Source organism: Ambystoma mexicanum, chromosome 6q (genome assembly GCF_040938575.1).
Source record: "Ambystoma mexicanum isolate Mex_15411 chromosome 6q, UKY_AmexF1_1, whole genome shotgun sequence".
Classification (NCBI taxonomy): Eukaryota; Metazoa; Chordata; class Amphibia; order Caudata; family Ambystomatidae; genus Ambystoma; species Ambystoma mexicanum.
This window is the reverse complement of record NC_090937.1, coordinates 606,326,732-606,347,106: the sequence shown is the minus strand read 5'-3', so window position 1 is coordinate 606,347,106 and position 20,375 is coordinate 606,326,732. Positions and strand designations below refer to the sequence as shown.

Genomic DNA, 20,375 nt, shown 5'->3' with positions numbered 1-20,375 from the left:
CAGTTCTGCCGACCACATGCACATGTTTTGGTCCTGTGCCCAACTGGGGACATTCTGGGACACTACACTAAAGACTCTCTCTGATGTGGTGGATATTTTCCTCTTGAACACTCCTCCTCGGGAGCTCTGTATGGTATGTGGTATAATCTCCCGAACAAGAGGCTTCGCTCAATTGTAAATACAGGTTGTATGATTGCCAAGAGATGTATACTATTGAAATGGAAACATGTCGTCCCGCCCAATGCCAAAACCTGGATGATGGCACTGACCTGGGCCCGGGGCTGGGAGGAACTGTATGTGGACGTGTTGCCCCCCACATCTTGCCCCTGTAATGCCTGGTCAGAATTCCGAACCTACCTAGCCGGTCTCCCCTCTGACCATTAAATATATGAATGTCATGAAGTGAACCTGCTACCTACACTACTCCAGCTAGCAATAATTCGTATGTACCTCGAATACCTCAAGATATGATATTTTTTAAATGCACTGTATTTCTGTCTTCTTGCTAAACTCAAATGATCACTGTAACCGCCGTACTCTGTCTTGTCTGCCAAATAAACAAAAGCCAACAAAAAAAAGAAAGAAACTGGCACATCCAATACCCTAAGGGAGGTATCATTTTTAAGCGAGATTTTAATACTGATTGTGCACACAATTCACAAAAGAATGTGAGCGTGATTTGTAGGGTCTGGCAGGGTCTAAGGTGAAAGAATGGTGGGGGGTATTAGAGGAGTTTGACCTTGCCCCTATATCTGTTAAAGAAGGTGCATCACAGACTACGTGGTCTAACAGTGTCTATAGTAGTGGCATCGATTTTTCTTTTTATTAACCCTCAAATGTCCAGCTATTGACTTGAGCTTGAGGCTATGCCTATGACTGCTAGCAAGCATGTGATGCTGTTCATGAAGTGTTTGGGCTCCCACCCAACACCTAGTGACATACTGGGTGTTAACACGACAGTTAATATCCAGGGAAATAGGTTAAGCTGGTCAGCAGTGAATATACAAAAATGTAACACTACTCTGCAGCGTTTGGGTATCAGCTGGGAGGAAATTCTCAGGGAATGTAATTGGGACCTGGAAAAGATGAAGGATTAATACATTCCTACGCTCCATAGGCACTTACTAACAAGTAAACACAAGCGTAAGCCAGGAGCCAGGTTTTATTATGGCATAGATAAAAAGAAAAAAAGAGCTCAATGCACTGGTACGGAGAACTAAGAGAAGCCCACTCCTATCATAGAGGGAAACATTGTGACTGCTGCTCGGTCCAGATACAAGATTTGGTTGCAGGGGTATACATTTTCGGAGAGCACAGCTGGCTGGAAATGTATTAACTGCCTGATAAAGACCCATGTTTCCAAGAAATTCTGGCACCTTATACGCAGCCATGGGTCCACCAGTGCTGCTAAGGAAATGTGTTGTATACCAGAAGAGAATTGGGGAACTTTCATTGAGAATTCTTATTGGTGGGAGTGGAACCGTACACGAAGGAGGAACCCAAGTCAATGCGTGAGTTGTCGATATCCACGCACATGAGGGAGGCGAATCTGGTGGCCATTATTGTTTGTTTTGTTTGTTTATTCACTTTTTATGTGCACCAGACCCTTAAGTAACAGGGCGCAGCAGTAAGAAAATGCAAGGCTTACATAGTTACAGGAATGTACAGATATACAGTATACAATATACAGGTTGTAAGAACAATACACTGAATCACAAAGATAGAATAAAATACAACTAATTTACAAATAGTGACATAGGGCCTCATTACGACCCAGGCGGTAAGCTACCGCCTGGGCCGTGACTTTACCACCATGGCGTAAACTACGTTTACGCCATGGTGGTTGGCGGATTTACCGCCCCATTCCAACCTGGGCGGGGCGGTAAACCCCCATTTTCCCATTTTCCCTTCCCCATTCCCATTTTGCCCCATAGGGCATAATGGGAGTGGGGAAGGCGTTAATTACGCCACCGTAAATTACGGTGGCGTAATTAACATCAAGGTCCCTTAGCGCCATGGATTTTAACACCTGCTAAAAGCAGGTGTTAAAACCTCCATGGCGCTAAGGGACCTCGGAATCAGGCGGTAAGGGTCGGCGCTGTTTACGCCGCCGTAAAACCCTTACCGCCTGAGTCGTAATGAGGCCCATAAAGTTCAAGAGGGAGTGTTAGGCGAGTAGGCAAATATAGAGCCAAATACGGAGATGGCCTAGAGGATGGGAGACTAGGGGTCAATGGAGATGAGATGTTCAATGGCGTTTTTTCTAAAGTGGAGGTAGGGTTGGTCTGCTCTCAAATTATTGTCAAGTCCAAGGCTTCCAGGGCTACAGGTCTTAATGGTCTTTGCAATGCGGGTTTCAAGAGTGACCCAATGCTCTGGGCCCAATTGCTAAAGCTATTATTTTTAAAGATATGTGAAACTGGTGGTATCCCCCGCTCCTGGAAAGGCTTGATTCTGATACCGGTTCATAAGAAAGGTCCACGCAATCAACCATCGAACTACAGGATGTTGGCCATATTGGATTGTAGTTGCAAGATATTTGCAAACATTTTGTTGGACCTGCTATCCATGGGTGGTGGAGCGTAGTTTATTGGCGTGTCAGCAGATAGGTTTCAGAAAGGGCTGTGGGATGGCTCATTCCATCTGGGCCCTTCTAACCCTAATGTCAGATATACAATATTATCCTGGTACAGCATTATACGTGCATTTTGTAGATTATCCAATGATACCCAGGTTAGAGTATGTATGTCCTGGGGGGTTGCTGCCTAGATCTTTTCCCGCCAAAAGAGGGCTTAAGCAGGGGTGCGTTCTCCTACCTCTGCTATTTAACCTCTACAGGATGGCCAGTGTATTCTTCAGGGTCCAGTTCCAGTCGTATGCGGGCTGGGTTGCAGAAGGAGTCCAGTGAGTCCACCTAGGACTCTGTGATAGTAGTGACAGTAGAAATATCAGCAGAGGTCCCTAGACCCTTTGTAAAGCAGACTGGAACGGCTATTGTCATCTCTCGCCTTGTGACCATTTGGTTAGTCTTAAGAGCAGTGTGGCGTAGAGTTGCCCCATGACGTTCAGTAACGCGATTTGGCGGTAGTTCGGGTTGCTCCTGTCACTGCTCTGGGATCGTTGGCCTCCTTCCATGAGTTTGGTAGCAGTCTAGAATTAAGCATGTTTTTCACGATCTGGTCAAGTAGGTAAGCCCACTGTTTCAGGTTATCTTTAAGGGTCATGTTGGAAAAACCGTCTGGCCCTGGTGTTCTGGAGGATTTTAAGCATTTTATTTGACCAAGTCAGACTGGTCATAACCCAGGGTCCAGGTCAGTTGGTCATAGATGGTTTCCACCACTTTGAGCCTTTCTACAAACCGAGCTGAGAAGAAGCTAGCCCAGGCGTTTTGTGCAACTCCGTTTATTAATGGTTGGTGTCTAGGTGTCCCTATTGAGTTGACAATGGCCCCAGTTGCTCTTGTTTTTTGTTCTGACGCTCGCACTGTCCATTGAGCATCTATCGGATCATTTTCTTCTTCTGGCCCCTAAACCAAACTTCCACACATCCTCACAAAGAGATGGTGGTTTAATCTTATTTAGCTTAACAATGGATTGTTTTAGGAGTCTGAAAGAGCATATAACCCATCATATCACACCACCATGCTTACTCTCTTCTTTGCACCATCACTCAACTAGAACACAGAGATACTATGACACCATTCGGTATAACTGCTCTCATACCAACATCCACCGCACACTCCCCATCATTCTAATTAAACACTGCTGTTTACACCCCCCCAGCCAGGCGTTCTCCTCAGGCCTAACACAGCCACATTCGGTCTTGATAAATCCTGCCAGAACTAACACATACTCCTGATCTCTCAACCACCACGGTAAGCTTACTGGCACCATTATTTCTGGGCCGGCAAACTACGAGTCTGCAGGCGGGTGCCGTTCCGCCCGCCTGGATCAGACCTGGCGGGTGGAACGGCACCCGCCCGCAGACCGTCACGAAGCACCGGCACCGTTATTAACGGTGCCGGTGCTTCCGTGATCCCCATTCCTATTGAGTCCTATGGGACTCAAATGGGAATGGGGATTAACAATTTGCCGGTGCCTGACTTACCGGAATGCTGGGGTTGTAATACCCCGGTGTTTCCGGCAAGTCAGGCGGCAGTAAATCATTACGGGTCTGACGGCTACCTGCCGGTTTTACCGGCACGGTTTCCGCCAGACCCGTAATGAGGGCCAATTTGCAGCTCTTAGTATGGAGTATGTGAAAAGTTACAGTAAATGTGTGCTCCATTCTTCAGATGAATTCAGGAACATGATCTTCAGTGCTGAATCTCTGGTGATCGCGTCGGCAGCTTGTCATTTTTGGCAACTAGTGGCTGGTAAATTGTCAGTTTGTATTTAAATGTTAATGTTGATGATTTTTTAAGGTAATTTATTAAATGTATTCAATTATATTATAGGGTGTTTTTAGTTTGTAATTGATTAATTGTATTTTAATTGCTATTGCTGTTTTGATGCTAATGTATATTGTGTTATGCTTTTGACATAGTGTAAAAGGTGACACAGTTCAACCAAATGCACTTAATAAAAAAATAAAAAAATGAACATTTGGGAAGAATTTTTTAACACCAACCAAATAGAACTGAAAAGCAAAGGCAAATATGGTACAATTCTCCTGATATGAGATGTCAGGTGGGGGAAACCTGGAACAAGCATTGCCAAGAGTCAAGAGGGGTTGAAAAAAAGGTGGGCAGACAGAGCTTGAACAAACCCTCATATATGGCATGTCATTATTTGGGAAATTGAACTGAATTCAATAAAGTTGTACTATTGAAGAAGTACATTTGTATGATACTTAAGATGAATGTGAATGTTTCAGAGGGACCTGATAAAATTATCAGGTAGTGAACCTTTTTGGAAAGAGATACCTGTCAGGGCAGCAGGGGAACTGAAATTCGACACATTTACCTTGCACCTTTTGATTATGTATTTTTGTCTGAGGGTCAGATTCAGTTTGGACACAAGGCCAGCCTGCTTTAGTTTTAGTTTCATAGGAAGGGACATTTGCTTTAGGATAGGAAATGTTAGGCCTTCATCCAAACGCCTTTTTGTTAATAAAATGGCTGATGTTGAGACTATTACTACTCTGTGTTTTCCTCTCATTTCTGACCCCTCACAACACACTCAAACTAATCTATTTGTGCAAACAAAACGTGTTATTAATGAGAAATGCCATACCCTTTACTGAACATACACTGGTACCTGTAAATCACCTGCCTTGTTGCGATATTACTGCATCCAGGATAATGTGTTCTCACTAAAAGGAATTCCAGTGTGTGCGCAGAATTCCATGATTTGGTAGTTAGGTTCACTCTATTTAACTTCCATACATAAAAACGTATTTACAATCTTTGAAGTACAAAACCACCTACAAGCAAAGTGGCTCCCCACACTGGATAATAAAGCATATGAATGTGAGTTCAACATGGCAGAGAGGTGCGCACAGCCATGTGTGCCTAGATTACTTGCTAGCTTTTCCATGTTTGCATACCTTTAATAAGTGACGTAATTTCGCAATCAAAATGTGTTCCAAATATTTGTAAACTAAAATGTGCCTGACTGCACGTGGAAGTTTTTGTCGGTCATTTATTGATTTTTTAAATGTGGTGAACTCCAGCAAAGACTCATAAGTTTAGCAATACTAACTTGTGTCCTAGGTTTCTACCTAGAATTGTCTGTGCATGTCATAACGCCACACGTGTTTTGTTGTTTTAGGACAACATTTTATGTTGCCATATGATTTCTTTTCAGTTATTCCAGGAGCACATCAAAGGGCCCAACCAGCTGAACCTGATCCCGGAAGTGACTGTGACGCAAACCGATTTGCTGACCATGCCTCCTGTAAGTCAATGGGGGTGGTTTTATGTCAGATATAAGTGGCCAGATTCCGTCAGGTTTAAAGACCCTGCTATATAACAGCTATTCAAGGACAACGTAGGAGCAACAGCCTAACAAAAGTGAGCCAAAACACTGGCGCATTGGCCCTCCAGGTTTCTCATTTTGTGAGGAAATGGATTATGAATTGTGTAAACTTGTATTAAAAGTAAACGTGATTAAAGATAGAAGTTTTCATTTTCAGTGCATGAACAGGCAAAGTTTATTAGAAGCGGTTTCTTGCAAGCAAACAGACATCTTCCATTTGTAACCCTGACAACCCAACCAGCACGCTCCAATCCCAACCCCTGCGGCTCTGCTCCCTTGTACCTTTTGAAACACTGTAACCATACCTTCCGAGGAGGCCTACCTAGTCCTTCCAGCATGCTGCTCCACCCTCTGTGTAACAAAACAATTTATTGTATTGTCACAAGAGTCCATCTTCCATTTCCATGGGTCATGGTGATGCCTTTCAGTTTCGTCCATCTCAGCTGACGGGCGTAGGTCCTCCAACCCCTGGTGCAGATCCTGACCCCTATGTGGGGCTAATTGTCTTTTTCCGTTGGAACCTGTATAGTCAAAAAAATGGCGCCCACTGGCATTCCACCAGCAACCCTGATAACGCCCTCAGCTCAGCAGCTTCTGGGGCCTGAATGCCCAGTTCTTGCTATCGTGTACCAAGTTTGACTCGAGTAAGTGGAGCAGTAATACCCTCAACAAAAGTCTGCTGTGTTTTAAAGAAAAATAATAAATGATAGGGCCAGTGACATGTGCATGTGGTGAAGGCATCAAAATGATAAGGAAAGGTTCACATAAGGAAATAACATCACTCTTATAGCTTTTAATGTGGGGGTCTGCACGTTCACACTTGCAGTAAGATATCGTCTCTCTTTGTGTGGAGGCAACTCATTTTACATTACCCTTTTATCTAACCAACCCATTTTACATTACCCTTTTACATAATGAACCCTAAAGAAATGGGAGAATTCCTTTCCTGGACTAGCCAATCCAACCAGTCTCCATGATCACTGTTAATAACTCCTTTCAGTTATGCCACTATCCAACTACATGTTTGGGGAAAACAGGGCAGCTCTTTCCAAGTGATGCAGTACTCACAGATGTTGTTTGTTTGATAATGTTTTATCTAGGCCATATGTAAAGTGGACATCCCACATCAGTATCTCATCAGTCCCAGCCTGACGACATCAAAATACTGGGCGACACAGGACCTACTTGGCACATTATAGCACAGCTGCAGACTTCTTTCCACAGACAGGGCCAGATTCTCATAAAGTAGTGCAAATGAAAGGAGCGCAGAAAATGCGCTAATTTAATTTGCGCTAGTTTCATAAATGCATAGGTAACCTTATTCTCAAAGGGGACTGCCACATTTCACAAGGGACTGGACAGTCTCACAAAGATGCACTGTCCAGCCCCCTTGCATAGTGCACCACGTGGTTGCTGGGAGCACATTTCATAGAGACGGGCCCTAAATGTTGAAATTACAAAAAGCATTTCCATCCCTGTATGGGGATGGAAATGCAGGTGTGAGTCCGGGTGAAGCCCTTGAAATGCAGAAGGTGAATGTTAGTTAGCCAATGTGTATTCTACCGTATGAATGGGCTGCAGTCTGCGTGAGGGACACTTAGCAATGTCTTTGCATGATCAATACACGGCACGTTCTATATTCAGGATGGGTCATGTCTTTTTAATGAGTTCCAACTCATTGACCCCTGTGACTTTTTATTTTGAATTAGCACCAAACAGATTTCCGATTATTATTTTTAATTGTGTCAAAGAAAGTATTCGAAGACACAAAATCCTATGACAAAAAGATCCAATGCAATCAATCACATCCAGCAAGCAAGAAACAAATCCAACCACACCCTCATGACCAGAAAGAAATAGAAAAATTACAAAACAACACATAAAATGATCCAAAAACACAACAAAAAGTAATCACCCCTTGCATGAAAGACCAGTAAACTCCAGTGCAATTCACAATTCAGCGAAGAAGTCAGAAAGACAAATTAGAAGCAAGGAACTCAAAGATGAAGTGGATTAGTTTCTAAGAAATTCATCTTTATTCCGTGGCAATGTCATCTTCGGGACATCTTGCACAGTAACAATACCATCATTTCTGTGGAAAATATATCAATAAACAAGTCTGTTTTTGATAGCCAAAATGTTTGTAGTGTGGCGTAGAGAAATATCCTACCTCACCCAATTGGTATCAGTTCAAGAGGATCCATAAGTGCATCTGTCTTCCTATCAACTTGAATGAGAGAGCTTCAGAAACATTCCCCCAGTCCAGTCCCAGTGCTAAGCAAGCTCCACCCTCCAAAAGGGGTAAGGCTAGATACTTACAAGTGTTAACATCTTGGAAGGAAAATATGTCAAATTCCATTTGAGGTCATTTAAGGCCTATTTGGAAACTTTCGTTTGTAATGTGAGAAGTCGTGACTTTGTGAACTGTTCGATTGAGCAGAATTCATGGAAGATGTGGAAAAAAGATAATCCTAGAAAAATGTTAAGGACATAAGACATGCATATAATGGATCATTTATTTCTACATCATGTTAATGTCATTACCTGGTTAATCCAACCTTTTCGACCCTTCTGCCTGAAGTACAAACTAGATTGGTTCCAATCACCTCTGCATCTTGTTTGGGCTCCATATTGCATAATGATGGGGGCAAGCCTATGTCAGGCCTGGCCATGCCATCTTGGATCTTTGATTCACTGCTTATGTGCCATGAAAGAGACCATTCACACAGATGCTGCTTCACTCAACTCCCTTCAGGGTTTCCACTCCCGCAGCCACTTGTACTGTGGCAGATACATCTCTAGGGAACTCATAAGATGAACTGAGGAGTTGCTGGTTGTGTTTTGGGTTATACCGAACAGTGAGGGTGCCTGAATGTTGAAGGCTGCACACATCTTGTGATGAACACCACATCGTGGGGATTCTAAAACATCTAACATTTCATGCTTACCTTGAGGAGACATACTCTAAAAGGGAGTTTGGGTGCTAGTTGTCATGTGGCCAGTTTGGGACTGTTTGTACCACAGGGCTACCTGGATTCTGGGTGTACTGTCTATGCTTGCAGGTCCTATAAGAGGGCAAGGGGTAAAATCCTGCTGACAAACCCCTGACAACTGGGAAAGGTAAAGGGATACTCCCTGCATCAACCCTGTCCCCAGCATTGTATAGAGGGTGGTGGCACCCAGCTCAGTGGCCACGCTACCACACTCACAAGCATCAGACAGGGGAATTTGTCACAGTACCTAACATCTCAAGCAACCCATCAATCGTGGGGGGCCAGAGGCAGTTTCTAGTGCTATCATGAGTGCCATGTTCCTAGCGACCTCCTGAGTGGGTTTGGGATCTTCAGAGCAATCACCGAGGCTAATCTATGTGTTGGTGCTTGCATTGGTGCTTGCATACTTTAGAGACATGATTGTGGTACCTCCACAATCTGCACATTTTTCCGATGAATGGGTAGTACATACACCCCATCCCATGTTGATCACTACTACAGTGGTAGCATGTGAAATCACCTGTGCATTCTTGTGGACCACTAGCTTTCGATTTAGCTCTCGCTTTGTGTTTGTGGCTGGTTAACTTGTATTGACTGTTGCTTACTGCACATACTACAGTGAGTGGTCATATTAGGCAGCTGGGTGGCATGTGTTTTCTTCTCTTGGGGGATAGTGTTTCACCAGGCCATAGATTGTTCATCCCTTTGGCCAATACAATGAGGTGCTTCAGTGTGTTGCATTGTGTTGGATGAGGGGAGCTATGGTCAAGTGGAGGAGTCACTAGGGTCAGACCAAAAATGTTGCTGGTGCTATGGAGAAAGTCCTCTGGGTCCGTGTACTGAAACTGCTACTAATGCTATGAAGAGGGTCTTCTGATTCGTATAGCCTCACTGTATTGCTTGCTCCACTCTGCATTTGTCCCTCTTGTTTAAAAGTTAACTTCGGCATCTCAGGTACAGGCTAGAATGCTGAGGTGATGAGTTTGGTTAGGGACAGAGAAGCCTGTTTCACTCTTGCCAGTGCTGCTTGTGTCGAATTGAATTGCAGCAGGTCCGAGGAGACTGCATTATGTGTGTGCTTCCTCTTTCTCTCTGACCAGGACCTCTGTACATGCAGACATATAACTTTGAAGAGCTTGGCTAGCTACTTCAAGAAGACTGCACACTGAGAGCATTTGAAGAGCTTGTACATCTCGTTCCAGAAGACAGCACACTGAGAGCAGTTGAAGAGTTTGCGCACCTGCTTCCAGAAGACTGCCCACTGAGAGCAGTTGAAGAGCTTGGGCACCTGTATCCAGAAGACTGCACATTGAGAGCTGTTGAAGAGCTTGGGCACCTGCTTCCAGAAGACAGCACACTGAGAGCTGTTTAAGAGGTTGTGCACCTCCTTCCAGAAGACAGCACACTGAGAGCTGTTGAAGAGGTTGTGCACCTCCTTCCAAAAGACTGCACAGTGAGAGCAGTTGAAGAGCGTGTGCACCTCCTTCCGAAAGACTGCACACTGAGAACAGTTGAAGAGCGTGTGCATCTACATCCAGAAGACTGCACACTGAGAGCAGTTGAAGAGCTTGTGCGTCTCCTTCCAGAATGCTGCACGCTGAAAGCATTTGAAGAGCTTGGGCACCTGCTTCCACAAGACTGCACACTGAGAGCTGTTGAAAAGCTTGAGCACCTCCTTCCAAAAGACTGCACACTGAGAGCTGTTAAAGAGGTTGTACACCTCCTTCCACAAGACGGCACACTGAGAGCAGTTGAAGAGCTTGGGCAACTGCTTCCAGAAGACTACACACTAAGAGCAGTTGAAGAGCTTGGGCACCTGCTTCCAGAAGACTGCACACTGAGAGCTGTTGAAGAGCTTTGGCACCTCCTTCCAGAAGACTGTACACTGAGAGCTGTTGAAGAGCTTGGGCACCTGCTTCCAGAAGACAGCACACTGAGAGCTGTTGAAGAGGTTGTGCACCTCCTTCCAGAAGACTGCACAGTGAGAGTAGTTGAAGAGCGTGTGCACCTCCTTCTGAAAGACTGCACACTGAGAGCAGTTGAAGAGCGTGTGCATCTACATCCAGAAGACTGCACACTGAGAGCAGTTGAAGAACTTGGGCACCTCCTTCCAGAAGACTGCACAGTGAGAGTAGTTGAAGAGCGTGTGCATCTCCTTCCAGAAGACTACACATTGAGAGCACTTGAAGAGCTTGGGCACCTGCTTCTACAAGTCTGCACACGGAGAGCTGTTGAAGAGCTTGAGCACCTCCTTCCAGAAGACTGCACACTGAGAGCAGTTGGAGAGCATGAGCACTTCCTTCCAGATAACTGCACACTGAGAGCTGTTGAATAGCGTAGGAACCTCTTCCTCAAGACTGCACATTGAGAGCAGTTGAAGAGCTTTGGCACCACCTTCCAGAAGACTGCACACAGAGCTGTTATTGAGCTTCGGCACCCCCTTCCAGAAGACTGCACACTGAAAGCTGTTGTAGAGCTTGGGCACCACCTTCCAGAGAAGCAATGTGTGCAGTGAGAGCTGCTGACCCTCTTATACCAGCGAAAGCAGAGCAAGTGAGGCCTTGCTTTAGTGCCTCTGTGGCAGTGTGAGTGAGCAGGTTCTCTGTTGCATTGTGAGTCCACAGTACTGCTACTGGGGTTACTGCCTGCAGTGCTGCAACAGCTGAAATTGACCAACCATCAGCCATGGGGAGAGGCTCCATCTAGTTTCCAGGCAATGGTGGCAGGGAGTGTTGGGACAAAGTGCTGGGAAGTATCCTGGTCTCTAAGCAATGCTGTGACCTTATCGCTGATATGGGCAAGCTGATTAGGAGACAGTCATGAGTCGAAATAGGGGCACGCATGTTGTTCCTGAGGGGGGTTGAGAGGGTAGAGGACCATCCAGGGAAACCAGTGCCATTTGGGGCTACGGATATGAGGTATATGATGCAACCACTAACCGGATTCTTGGAGTTTGCCAGGGGCTGCAGTTGCTGCCAGGAATGAGCGGGCCGCTGCACCCTCCTTGGAGTAGGAGGAAGAAAACAAGATCATGGGTTTGGCGGTTGCAATGGGCTAAAGCAGCAGGTAGGTGTCTATATTGGAGCAAACATCCATGTTCCCTCTTTGTTGTCACAGGTTCCCTGCCACAGAACAGCTAAAACACATTGCACACCACTCAGTGTTCCATTAGTTAATTAGGTTCCGAATGCACTTCGAGGGAGTATTATCTCACAATGGATTGCAGGGAAAGATTGCTCTGCCCCAGGAACTTTATGAGAGCCTCCAACGTTGCTGCACACGTGATTCCAGTGACAAACCGCATCCCTTCAGGCCTCTCTCTGATCACGTCTCCATCAGAAGAGCTAAGCCCCCTCCGACTGCCCGATCCCACAGATTTCCATCCTCAACGTCTCAGAGAGCACCTACCTCCCTCACCGTCCCTCACCTTCCGTTGCCTCTGCAGCCGCCTCGGTCGACCCAGTTGCCCCGAAAGTCCTCTGGCGACCCATAGACCCTAGCCCTGTGTCGGTGGTGTGTGGGAAAGCTAGAAGCATGCACGATTCAGGGCAGTGTCCCAGAGACTTTCATCTCTAATTGATAGTCTGCATCCCAGGCAGCTGCAGTCTCAGGAGTATGTACAGAATTACGTTTAGGGTTATTTCTTTTCAAACAATGTGATCTGTCAGTATCAATGGTGTGTTTTGGGTATAAAAAAGGCCAGCAGATTGTTAACAGTAGGCATTGGCTCAGCACACCAAATACGAGTCACTTGAGAGGGCAGGTACCTCAGGCATCTATTTATAGCGTACTATGATGTAGAACCTAATCCAAACAGGTAGCAGAGTTATTTACTAAATTATAATAATAATAATAATAGAGAGTCACATCAAACCAAAACACAATAAAAAAGCATACACATGAACAGGTAGACAATAGCCAGCTAAAAGCAAGGCCGGCAATCCACCCAGTCTAAAACAGCCACTCTCAGTGGTAGAAGAGTACCAAAAAAGTAGTGGGACTATGGTCTCTGCAAAGGAGAGGGTAGGCAGAAGCATAGTGCAACATGTAACAAGGTATTGCGTTGGGGCATTGTAATAGTCTAAGTGACTAGTAACTTAGCTCCTATTACAACTTTACACTTGCACAGGGACATGAATGGACAGATCCTCTATATAGAATGGTGAGTATGGTCCTACAAAGTAGAGGAATGGTAAAAAGAAAAAAAAGAAAAGTAGTGGAACACCGCTCCCGTCCGTTCCCGCTCACTTCGATCACTGGCCACTCTCTAAATTTTATACAAAAAATACAGACATAAGAATGTTTCTAGTGGGAATTTGTGATTGAAGTAGTAGTGTAAGAGAGGGCAAAGGCTAAATGCCCTCGGATCCTTGAGGCACTCTCTGCTATCTCGTATAAAATATGTCAGAACTCAGTGCTTAACCCAGCAGAGGTACTGGGCTATGCAAGAAACAACAAGCACAATGCAAAGTAATCAAGCAAGAAAGATCCAAATATGCTGATGTACAAACGGTAAAAATGTTACTGCCAAAAATGTTGGGTGAAACTATTTGTATTTTATTGCTTATATAGCGCTTTAATCCAAAGCGCTTTACACGCCATGTTATGATAAATTGAGACATGTTTATGTTATATTAAGAACATGTATAGATGGTGTGAAGAAAAAATGCCTAGCAGATCTGAAAAGGGGCAACTAATGTGATTGACACAAACTTATTTTGGAAAGAAAAAAGTCTTAAAATGGTTTTTAAACTGAATGGCATTCTAAATAGACCAGACATCTTGGGGCAGAGAGTTCTATGGTCGAAAAGAACACCCCCTGAAATATGGTGACCACAATACAGACTCCTTGGCCTGTGAGCAGCATATCAGTCTGAACAATAAGCCTGGCCACTGCTTGTGCAATGCCTTGTATGCAGCACCACAGGCCCCGACGGTGGTGCAGTATAAAGATCTACATCCTGGGTCTCCATCTCACTACTGGCACAGGAGGCTGATTGCAGCATTTTGCAAGTCCTGTTGTTGGACATTCAGGTAGTCTAGAATTCCACGGTACAGAGTGTTGAAGAAGTCGATTTGTGAAAGGGCATCAGCAGGGTTGATGAGGCGTAATACCATAATTAAAAAAAGCTGAAAGAATTATTGTGATTTGAGGGGTCAGAGAGAGATCTGAGTGGATGATAATGTTGAGGGTCCTTATATGGGGCAGAGGTGGGGTAAAATAAGATAACCAAAAGCTCGAATTTCAAGCTTCCTGACTGGACTCATTTTGTGAGATACGGTGTCTCTTTTAGTGGGGTCAAGTTTTAAATGATTTACCCGCATCCACCAATGGTAGATACAATGTTTAGATCGGCAATGTGAGCCCGGTAGTGTGTGGGGTCTTGCCACAATCTGTGATGTGGCACAGTTGTCATGCGTAATCTAATGGGAGAGGCCAAGTGCAGCAGATATGCACTGAACAGGAGAGGCGAGGTTGCTGAACTTTGGAGTGACACCACTGGTTGTCTGATGAAGTGAAGGTCTACTTGGCGTGAGTAAGGTCGCCAAAGTGGCAATATGACAGGAAGGGTTTGATCTGTTCCAGAGCACAGTGTTCAATGTTGACTTGCCCCAGACCCCAGATGAAGGTGCTTTGGTCCACAGTATATAATTGGGTGAGCGAGTGAAGCAGTGTCAAGGCACTGGAGGGTTCCTCATCAGCCATCTTCGTGACACCATCTAAGATAGACACATACACATCCATGGTGAATGGCCACTGAAGAGAATACCCAACACGTGTGTATTGTGCACCAACCTTCTCTTTTTGTCTCAATCATTATTTTATCCCAACAACTGGTGTCTGTCAAGCTGGCAATAATGATTCAAAACTAAAAAAAATCAAAACTAAAAAGGTGGATGGTGGGATCACCAGGCCTCTAAGCAACTTAAGCTATCTTAAATGGCTAAACTGTAAAGAAAGATAGTCAATGCCATTTAAGAAAGTCTTAATTCCCATTTCTTTTCTAATGTGCGATTGGTCCAGTGTTGTGTACGATTGATGCTCTATCAGTCATCATGCAGTGGTTTGTGGCATGCAGTAGCTTCCACTCTGCGTGTGCTATGACTTCAGAAGGTGCTCCAGGTCTAAACATTGTTGCAGTGAATCGGTAGCCATGCCAGGATTGCATTATGCAAGAAGAAAGACTTGAAGAAGCCCAGATGGATCCGCCGCACTGTGGGGAAATAGATGGAAATGCCTTTTAGTACAGGCCATGAGTCATTAGGAATACCTCTAATCTGAGTGCTCTCTTTCTAGGGAGGTGTTACCCTCTTCGGCCTCAAGTACAACATTGCAGTTGGCATTCTCTTTATAGAGGCTTGGTACAGAGGTAAGTGGATTTACTTGGCTAATTGATCTGTATGATTAACCATACCTGGTGCGTGGGAATGGCAGAGCAATCAATCCCAATTACACATCTCTTTCTTAGTGATCACCCCAAATTGTTTTGTCAAGAGGTATATTCTTACTCACCATGTTAGTAGACCTATCACAAATGTTTTCTACTGGATCCAACTACACATGTTTTCTACTGGATCCAACTTCTGGCATATTCTTTTTGGATAAACAGTGGAGGGCTTTGTAGAAAATGCTAGTTAACTTCAACCACACCTTAGACCTGGTTATCAGAATCTAATACTGTCAATTGGTTTACATATGTAGTTCTATTTAACCAAGAGACCAGTCCAGTGTTCAAAAACCTATATACTACAACTGAATCCAGAAGAAATAATGTGTAAACTGGTCAAACGTAATTTCCAACATGGCACTCAGGACTCTATAACACAGTTGATGCTTCCAGGATACTAGTTAAAACTCTTCTCAAAGAAATGTAACATTTGAAAATGACGAGATAAATTATAATACTTACAAAGATGTATGCTAGAAACTGCCTTACCATATCGATGGGATATCTGAATGAGTAATTTGCCTTGACAAAGACCAGGCGGTCGAAACACGTGTTAATGTAACTTTGTCGATTCTAAATTTCAAGACAAGGCAAGCACAATCTGGACAATTTTGTTAATTTTACAATTGAGACTCTAGCAATTGTTTTTTGGTCTAGTAACTGTAATGTTTACATTTGCTTTCTCTGTCTTCAAATAAATGTATTTAAATATATCCGTGAGTTAAGAATATGCTTAGCCAATCTGTCAGTAGTTAACAATATATACATATATTAGAACACACTGTGACGAACCCAGGGGTTACGTCCCTTCTTCTTCCCAAGGAAACATTGCTCCAGTAACTAAATCACACCCAAACCAAAACCTTTTTTCAAATCTCGTAAGGAAATACATGTACCAGACCAACCCTGGGTATTTGTGTAAAAGGGAATGAATTCACAGGCCATATAATGCTGCAATGAGAAAGAACCCTGAAAGTCCCATAATGGTTAATAAATACATATCTACTGAGACAAGGAGGCCCTGCATGGATGCAGAAGAGAAATGCAAGCAACATTCTAGTTGTTACTTAAGCACTGGAAATAATAGTCAAATAAAAAGGGAAGAGGGACAAAGCAACAGACACAGTAGTAGCAGCAGCAGTAGTTGTAGTGGAAACAGTAGCATTGAAACGCAATGAAAGCAGAGTGCTGGAAGAGAACAGAGAATCGTGGAAGAGCAGACTGGGAGTTTGCCTACCAGTCTGTGCACACAAGCTGAATGCCGAGAGCAAACGCAGAATATCACTAATAGATGTGCGACCAAGTTACCACTTGCCCGAAAATGTTATGTCCGCTGTGAGCCCAAAAAGTGACTGCTGTGTGTGGTGTTCCCTACGCGCAGCAGCAGGAATGGAACACTGAAAGGCAAAGCAGTCTGATGAGAACCAGGGACACCATGGTTTGCCTTGGAGCGGGGCTCGCCTGGGGCGTCGACGATGTGAGGCGCAATGTCCAGACCTGACAAATAGCACGGTCTCTAACTCCCTCCGGGACCAGGCAAACCGCTTGTTGAAATCGCTGACATCCAAGACCGTTTTGCATCTAATAGAGGACAGAAAGGGGAACCTGCATTTAAACTTCAGTAAATGGTGCCAGTACCGGTGCTGGGGAACCCAAGGAGACATCCCAAGTCTCGGGAAAGCAGAGTCAGAGGAGAATCCCCCATTCAAAACAGGTACATTAACAATAAAACACATACCTGTAGCAAAGGGGCATGGTGACCAGTAGAACTGCTGGGGAACCTGTGAGGGAGCAAAAGAAACCTTGGAGGGAACTACCGGCAAGCTAAAGATTTGTCAGCAACCTCCTCATGACTTGAATGAGATGAAAGTATTACTTAACAGGCGAATAAGCCAAGTAAAACCATAACAAACAAGTGGTGTGTTGAAAACACCAGAAGGTGTTGGGCAGGGTAGCAAACCTGATCAGTTGTAATACAGAAGGGAGTTTATGTTTTACGCAGTAAATTTAAAGAATCCACAGCCCCAGAATACATTTGCCTGGTACAAGTACCACTCTTCCTCATCCCAGTGACTTTGGGAAGCACAATTGACAGTACTTGGCAGGAGAGTAATCCAAGTCTGTCATAGACAGGGAAAACCTTATTTTGTCAATTGCTCACATATTATCAGCCACAGGAAAGACCAGGGGAAGAGGATTGTCCCCCTTGGCATTGGTGGAACTTTATATTAGAAATACAGGTTTTAGGAACTTTTACGTTGAAGTTGTGAAGAGAGTTGTGAATAAACAGCCAAGAGACACTTTGTTTTGCCCTTTTAGTAGAGTTTGTAGCATTCAGAATGTGAGGGTCAGATTAGGTTGTGGACACAGGACGGTCAACATTATTATTGACATCCTGGCAACGACTGTCTCATTAGTTCGTTTTGTTGAGGCAGGGAAACCCCTCATAGATTTCAGGCTAGTTAACGCCTGTGATTTTTCTTTATTAAAGGTAACTGGGCAAACTACCAACCTTGTATCTGTCTCATAACACTGAACCCTCACAACACTTATATTTTAAAAAAACTTTAAGCGCAAGAGTATGCATTCCCTTAAACCAGTTTACCCTCTTCCAAATGGGACTGTGTGTTTGCCCAATATCACAATATTGCTTTTCTAAATTGTGAAATGCAACAAATACATTTTCCTGTGTCTCTGTATTAAAAGACTGTACATTCAGTATTTCTCTCTATCGTTTGTATATTTAATATAAAAGGGATTACCAGGTTTTTCCAAAGCTTTTTTCACAATTCCCAATAATGAATTATCCTTTGAAAACCCATCTTAAGATATATAGTTAAACCTATTACCAAGGCCTTAGTTCAGAGAGAAATAAGTCCAATTTGTGCTCTAATAATTTAAAACAAACCCCTGCTGGAATATTTGTATTCATCAGCTATCCAAAATCTGGTTATCTGCTTTACTTTTGCTATTTTTGCAGAATTCAAATACCAGACAAAATTATCTTTGAATTTTTGTTTTTTAATCTCATGATTTTTGTTATATCAATATTAATCATATAAAGATTTTGTTCTGCATAAAACCTCTAATGCTGCCAAACTATAGTGCAACCCTATTTTGGTGCATCAGCAAAAGCCATTCAACACTAAGAGGTAAGCTATGATGTGAACTAAATTTGATCAGTGTTCCGAAGGAGAATACTCCTGGGAATACTACTAAAAAACTTCACAGATCAGGCCTAAGTGTCCAGGAAGTACCATATTTCCATTTAGTGGCCTGTATCATATTCCCAGAATGGAGGTTGCTCGCTACAGGACATAGCCCCCTGCTTGGACTCTACGGTTTGCACACAGAGAAGGTGATGAGGGATTTAGTCCCCTTGACCAAATCATCTGTCATGTCGCATTGAACTAAGTTCTCTCTTCTATTGATGCCATTTCTCTCTAGAAGCTCTGTTAGCAACTTTGGCAATTAAACATGTTCGACATGAGATCTTCTGGGAAACACCAAGCCAAAATATAACACAATTTACATTGTGTGTGGACAGGAAGGATGTGAACATAACTTGAAGACCTGATATGTTTTGTCCAGATATTTCCATCAGAAACAATATCCACATTCAGCATTATGTACTTATGAGTCTCAGGCACACGTTAAAAAAGGTACATTTGTTATGTATTTTTCATTGTTATGGTGTTTGAGTGTTTAATACATGATGTGAATACTAATAAAATATTACAATATTGGATTACCACATGCAAAGTAAGTCCTTCAAAAAGACACAATGGGAAATGAACCAAATGATGGCTATACACATTTCAGAAGAAGGCATAGAGGGGACAGATGGGGCAGTCACTTGAAGGAGATTTTATTTTATTTCAGCAAAAGCCAGCCATGTTTTTACATGTACTCCTAATATAGGTGGAAAGTTATTTTATTTTACTTAAAGCTTCAGTTGTGTTGGATATATATAGGGTGAAAGCACATGGGACTTTTGCTTTAATATTCTTTGTACAAGATGCATTTTCTTTAATTATGTTTCTGTCAGTCTTGATACTACAGTTATAAAGCCAAAGCCCAATGTTGGGAATGGGATGGAGTGGTAGGATGCCAGGTAGGGGGGTTGTATTGGCGAAGAGTGGGTAGGTGGAGGGAATGCATGGGCAGTAGGCAGGAACAGTGGGGGACTTAGTTCAACTACTTTTTTGTACACTTTGATAATTGCCAATATTCCCACTAACTGTTCATCTTACAGGGGTCTGGCCTCTCCATTGCTACATCCAGGTCAGGAGTGGGGGGCGCCCCTATGTGCTTACTGTGGCTGTGATGGGATTGGGGTAATGGGTCTCCTGTTTTGAATTCCCTATCTGCTGAGGGGCGCAGTGGCCTGGAATGAGCCAATTTCAGGCTCACCACCTTCTTCAATATCATGTACTTCTTCTGGACACTGGCGAGCAGAACGCCCATGCACTCTTTAACAGTGGCCATGCTTGCTCATCACCAGATACATTTGGCATGGCCCCATGGACTTCATTGGTTTCTTGTAAGACTTTCAGATATGTTTCTCAACTTAGGCTGCCACAAAGGGGAAACATAATTTAAAGAGCGTTTCATGTATTGGCTTGTTCTAAGCACATTAGGATCCCTTTAAGGGACAGAGGAATTAATGGTATGCTGCTGGTGTCAGTCCTCTGCCTTAGTCGTGGTGTAAAGTGGGGGGCTCCGGGGATCCCAGTGCACCTCCACCATGCCAAACATCACATCATGGTTGGAGGAACGAGGCCCCCATAACCACTGCATTGACTAGCCCAAAGCATAGGAGGGGACTTTGACACAGGTGATAACATTGGGGCAATGTGAGCAGTTGACCATCTTGGCATTGCAAATTCATGAATCACAAATCTCCATATAGGCAACTGACACAGGTAGTGTTAAAGCACTATATGGTCAAAGCA

At 43.8% G+C, this 20,375-nt stretch overlaps 1 protein-coding gene across 6 annotated transcripts in view; it reads left to right on the top strand.

The window, feature by feature from the left end:
- The window catches only part of LOC138516167 (malate synthase-like), a 494,080-nt gene that overhangs the window by 326,572 nt on the left and 147,133 nt on the right, over positions 1-20,375 (top strand). For all 6 annotated transcript variants that reach the window (XM_069631088.1, XM_069631089.1, XM_069631087.1 and 3 more), the window contains 2 exons: positions 5,808-5,897; positions 15,270-15,342. In XM_069631088.1, coding sequence (XP_069487189.1) covers positions 5,808-5,897; positions 15,270-15,342 — 163 coding nt within the window. The remainder of the gene's footprint in view (positions 1-5,807; positions 5,898-15,269; positions 15,343-20,375) is intronic.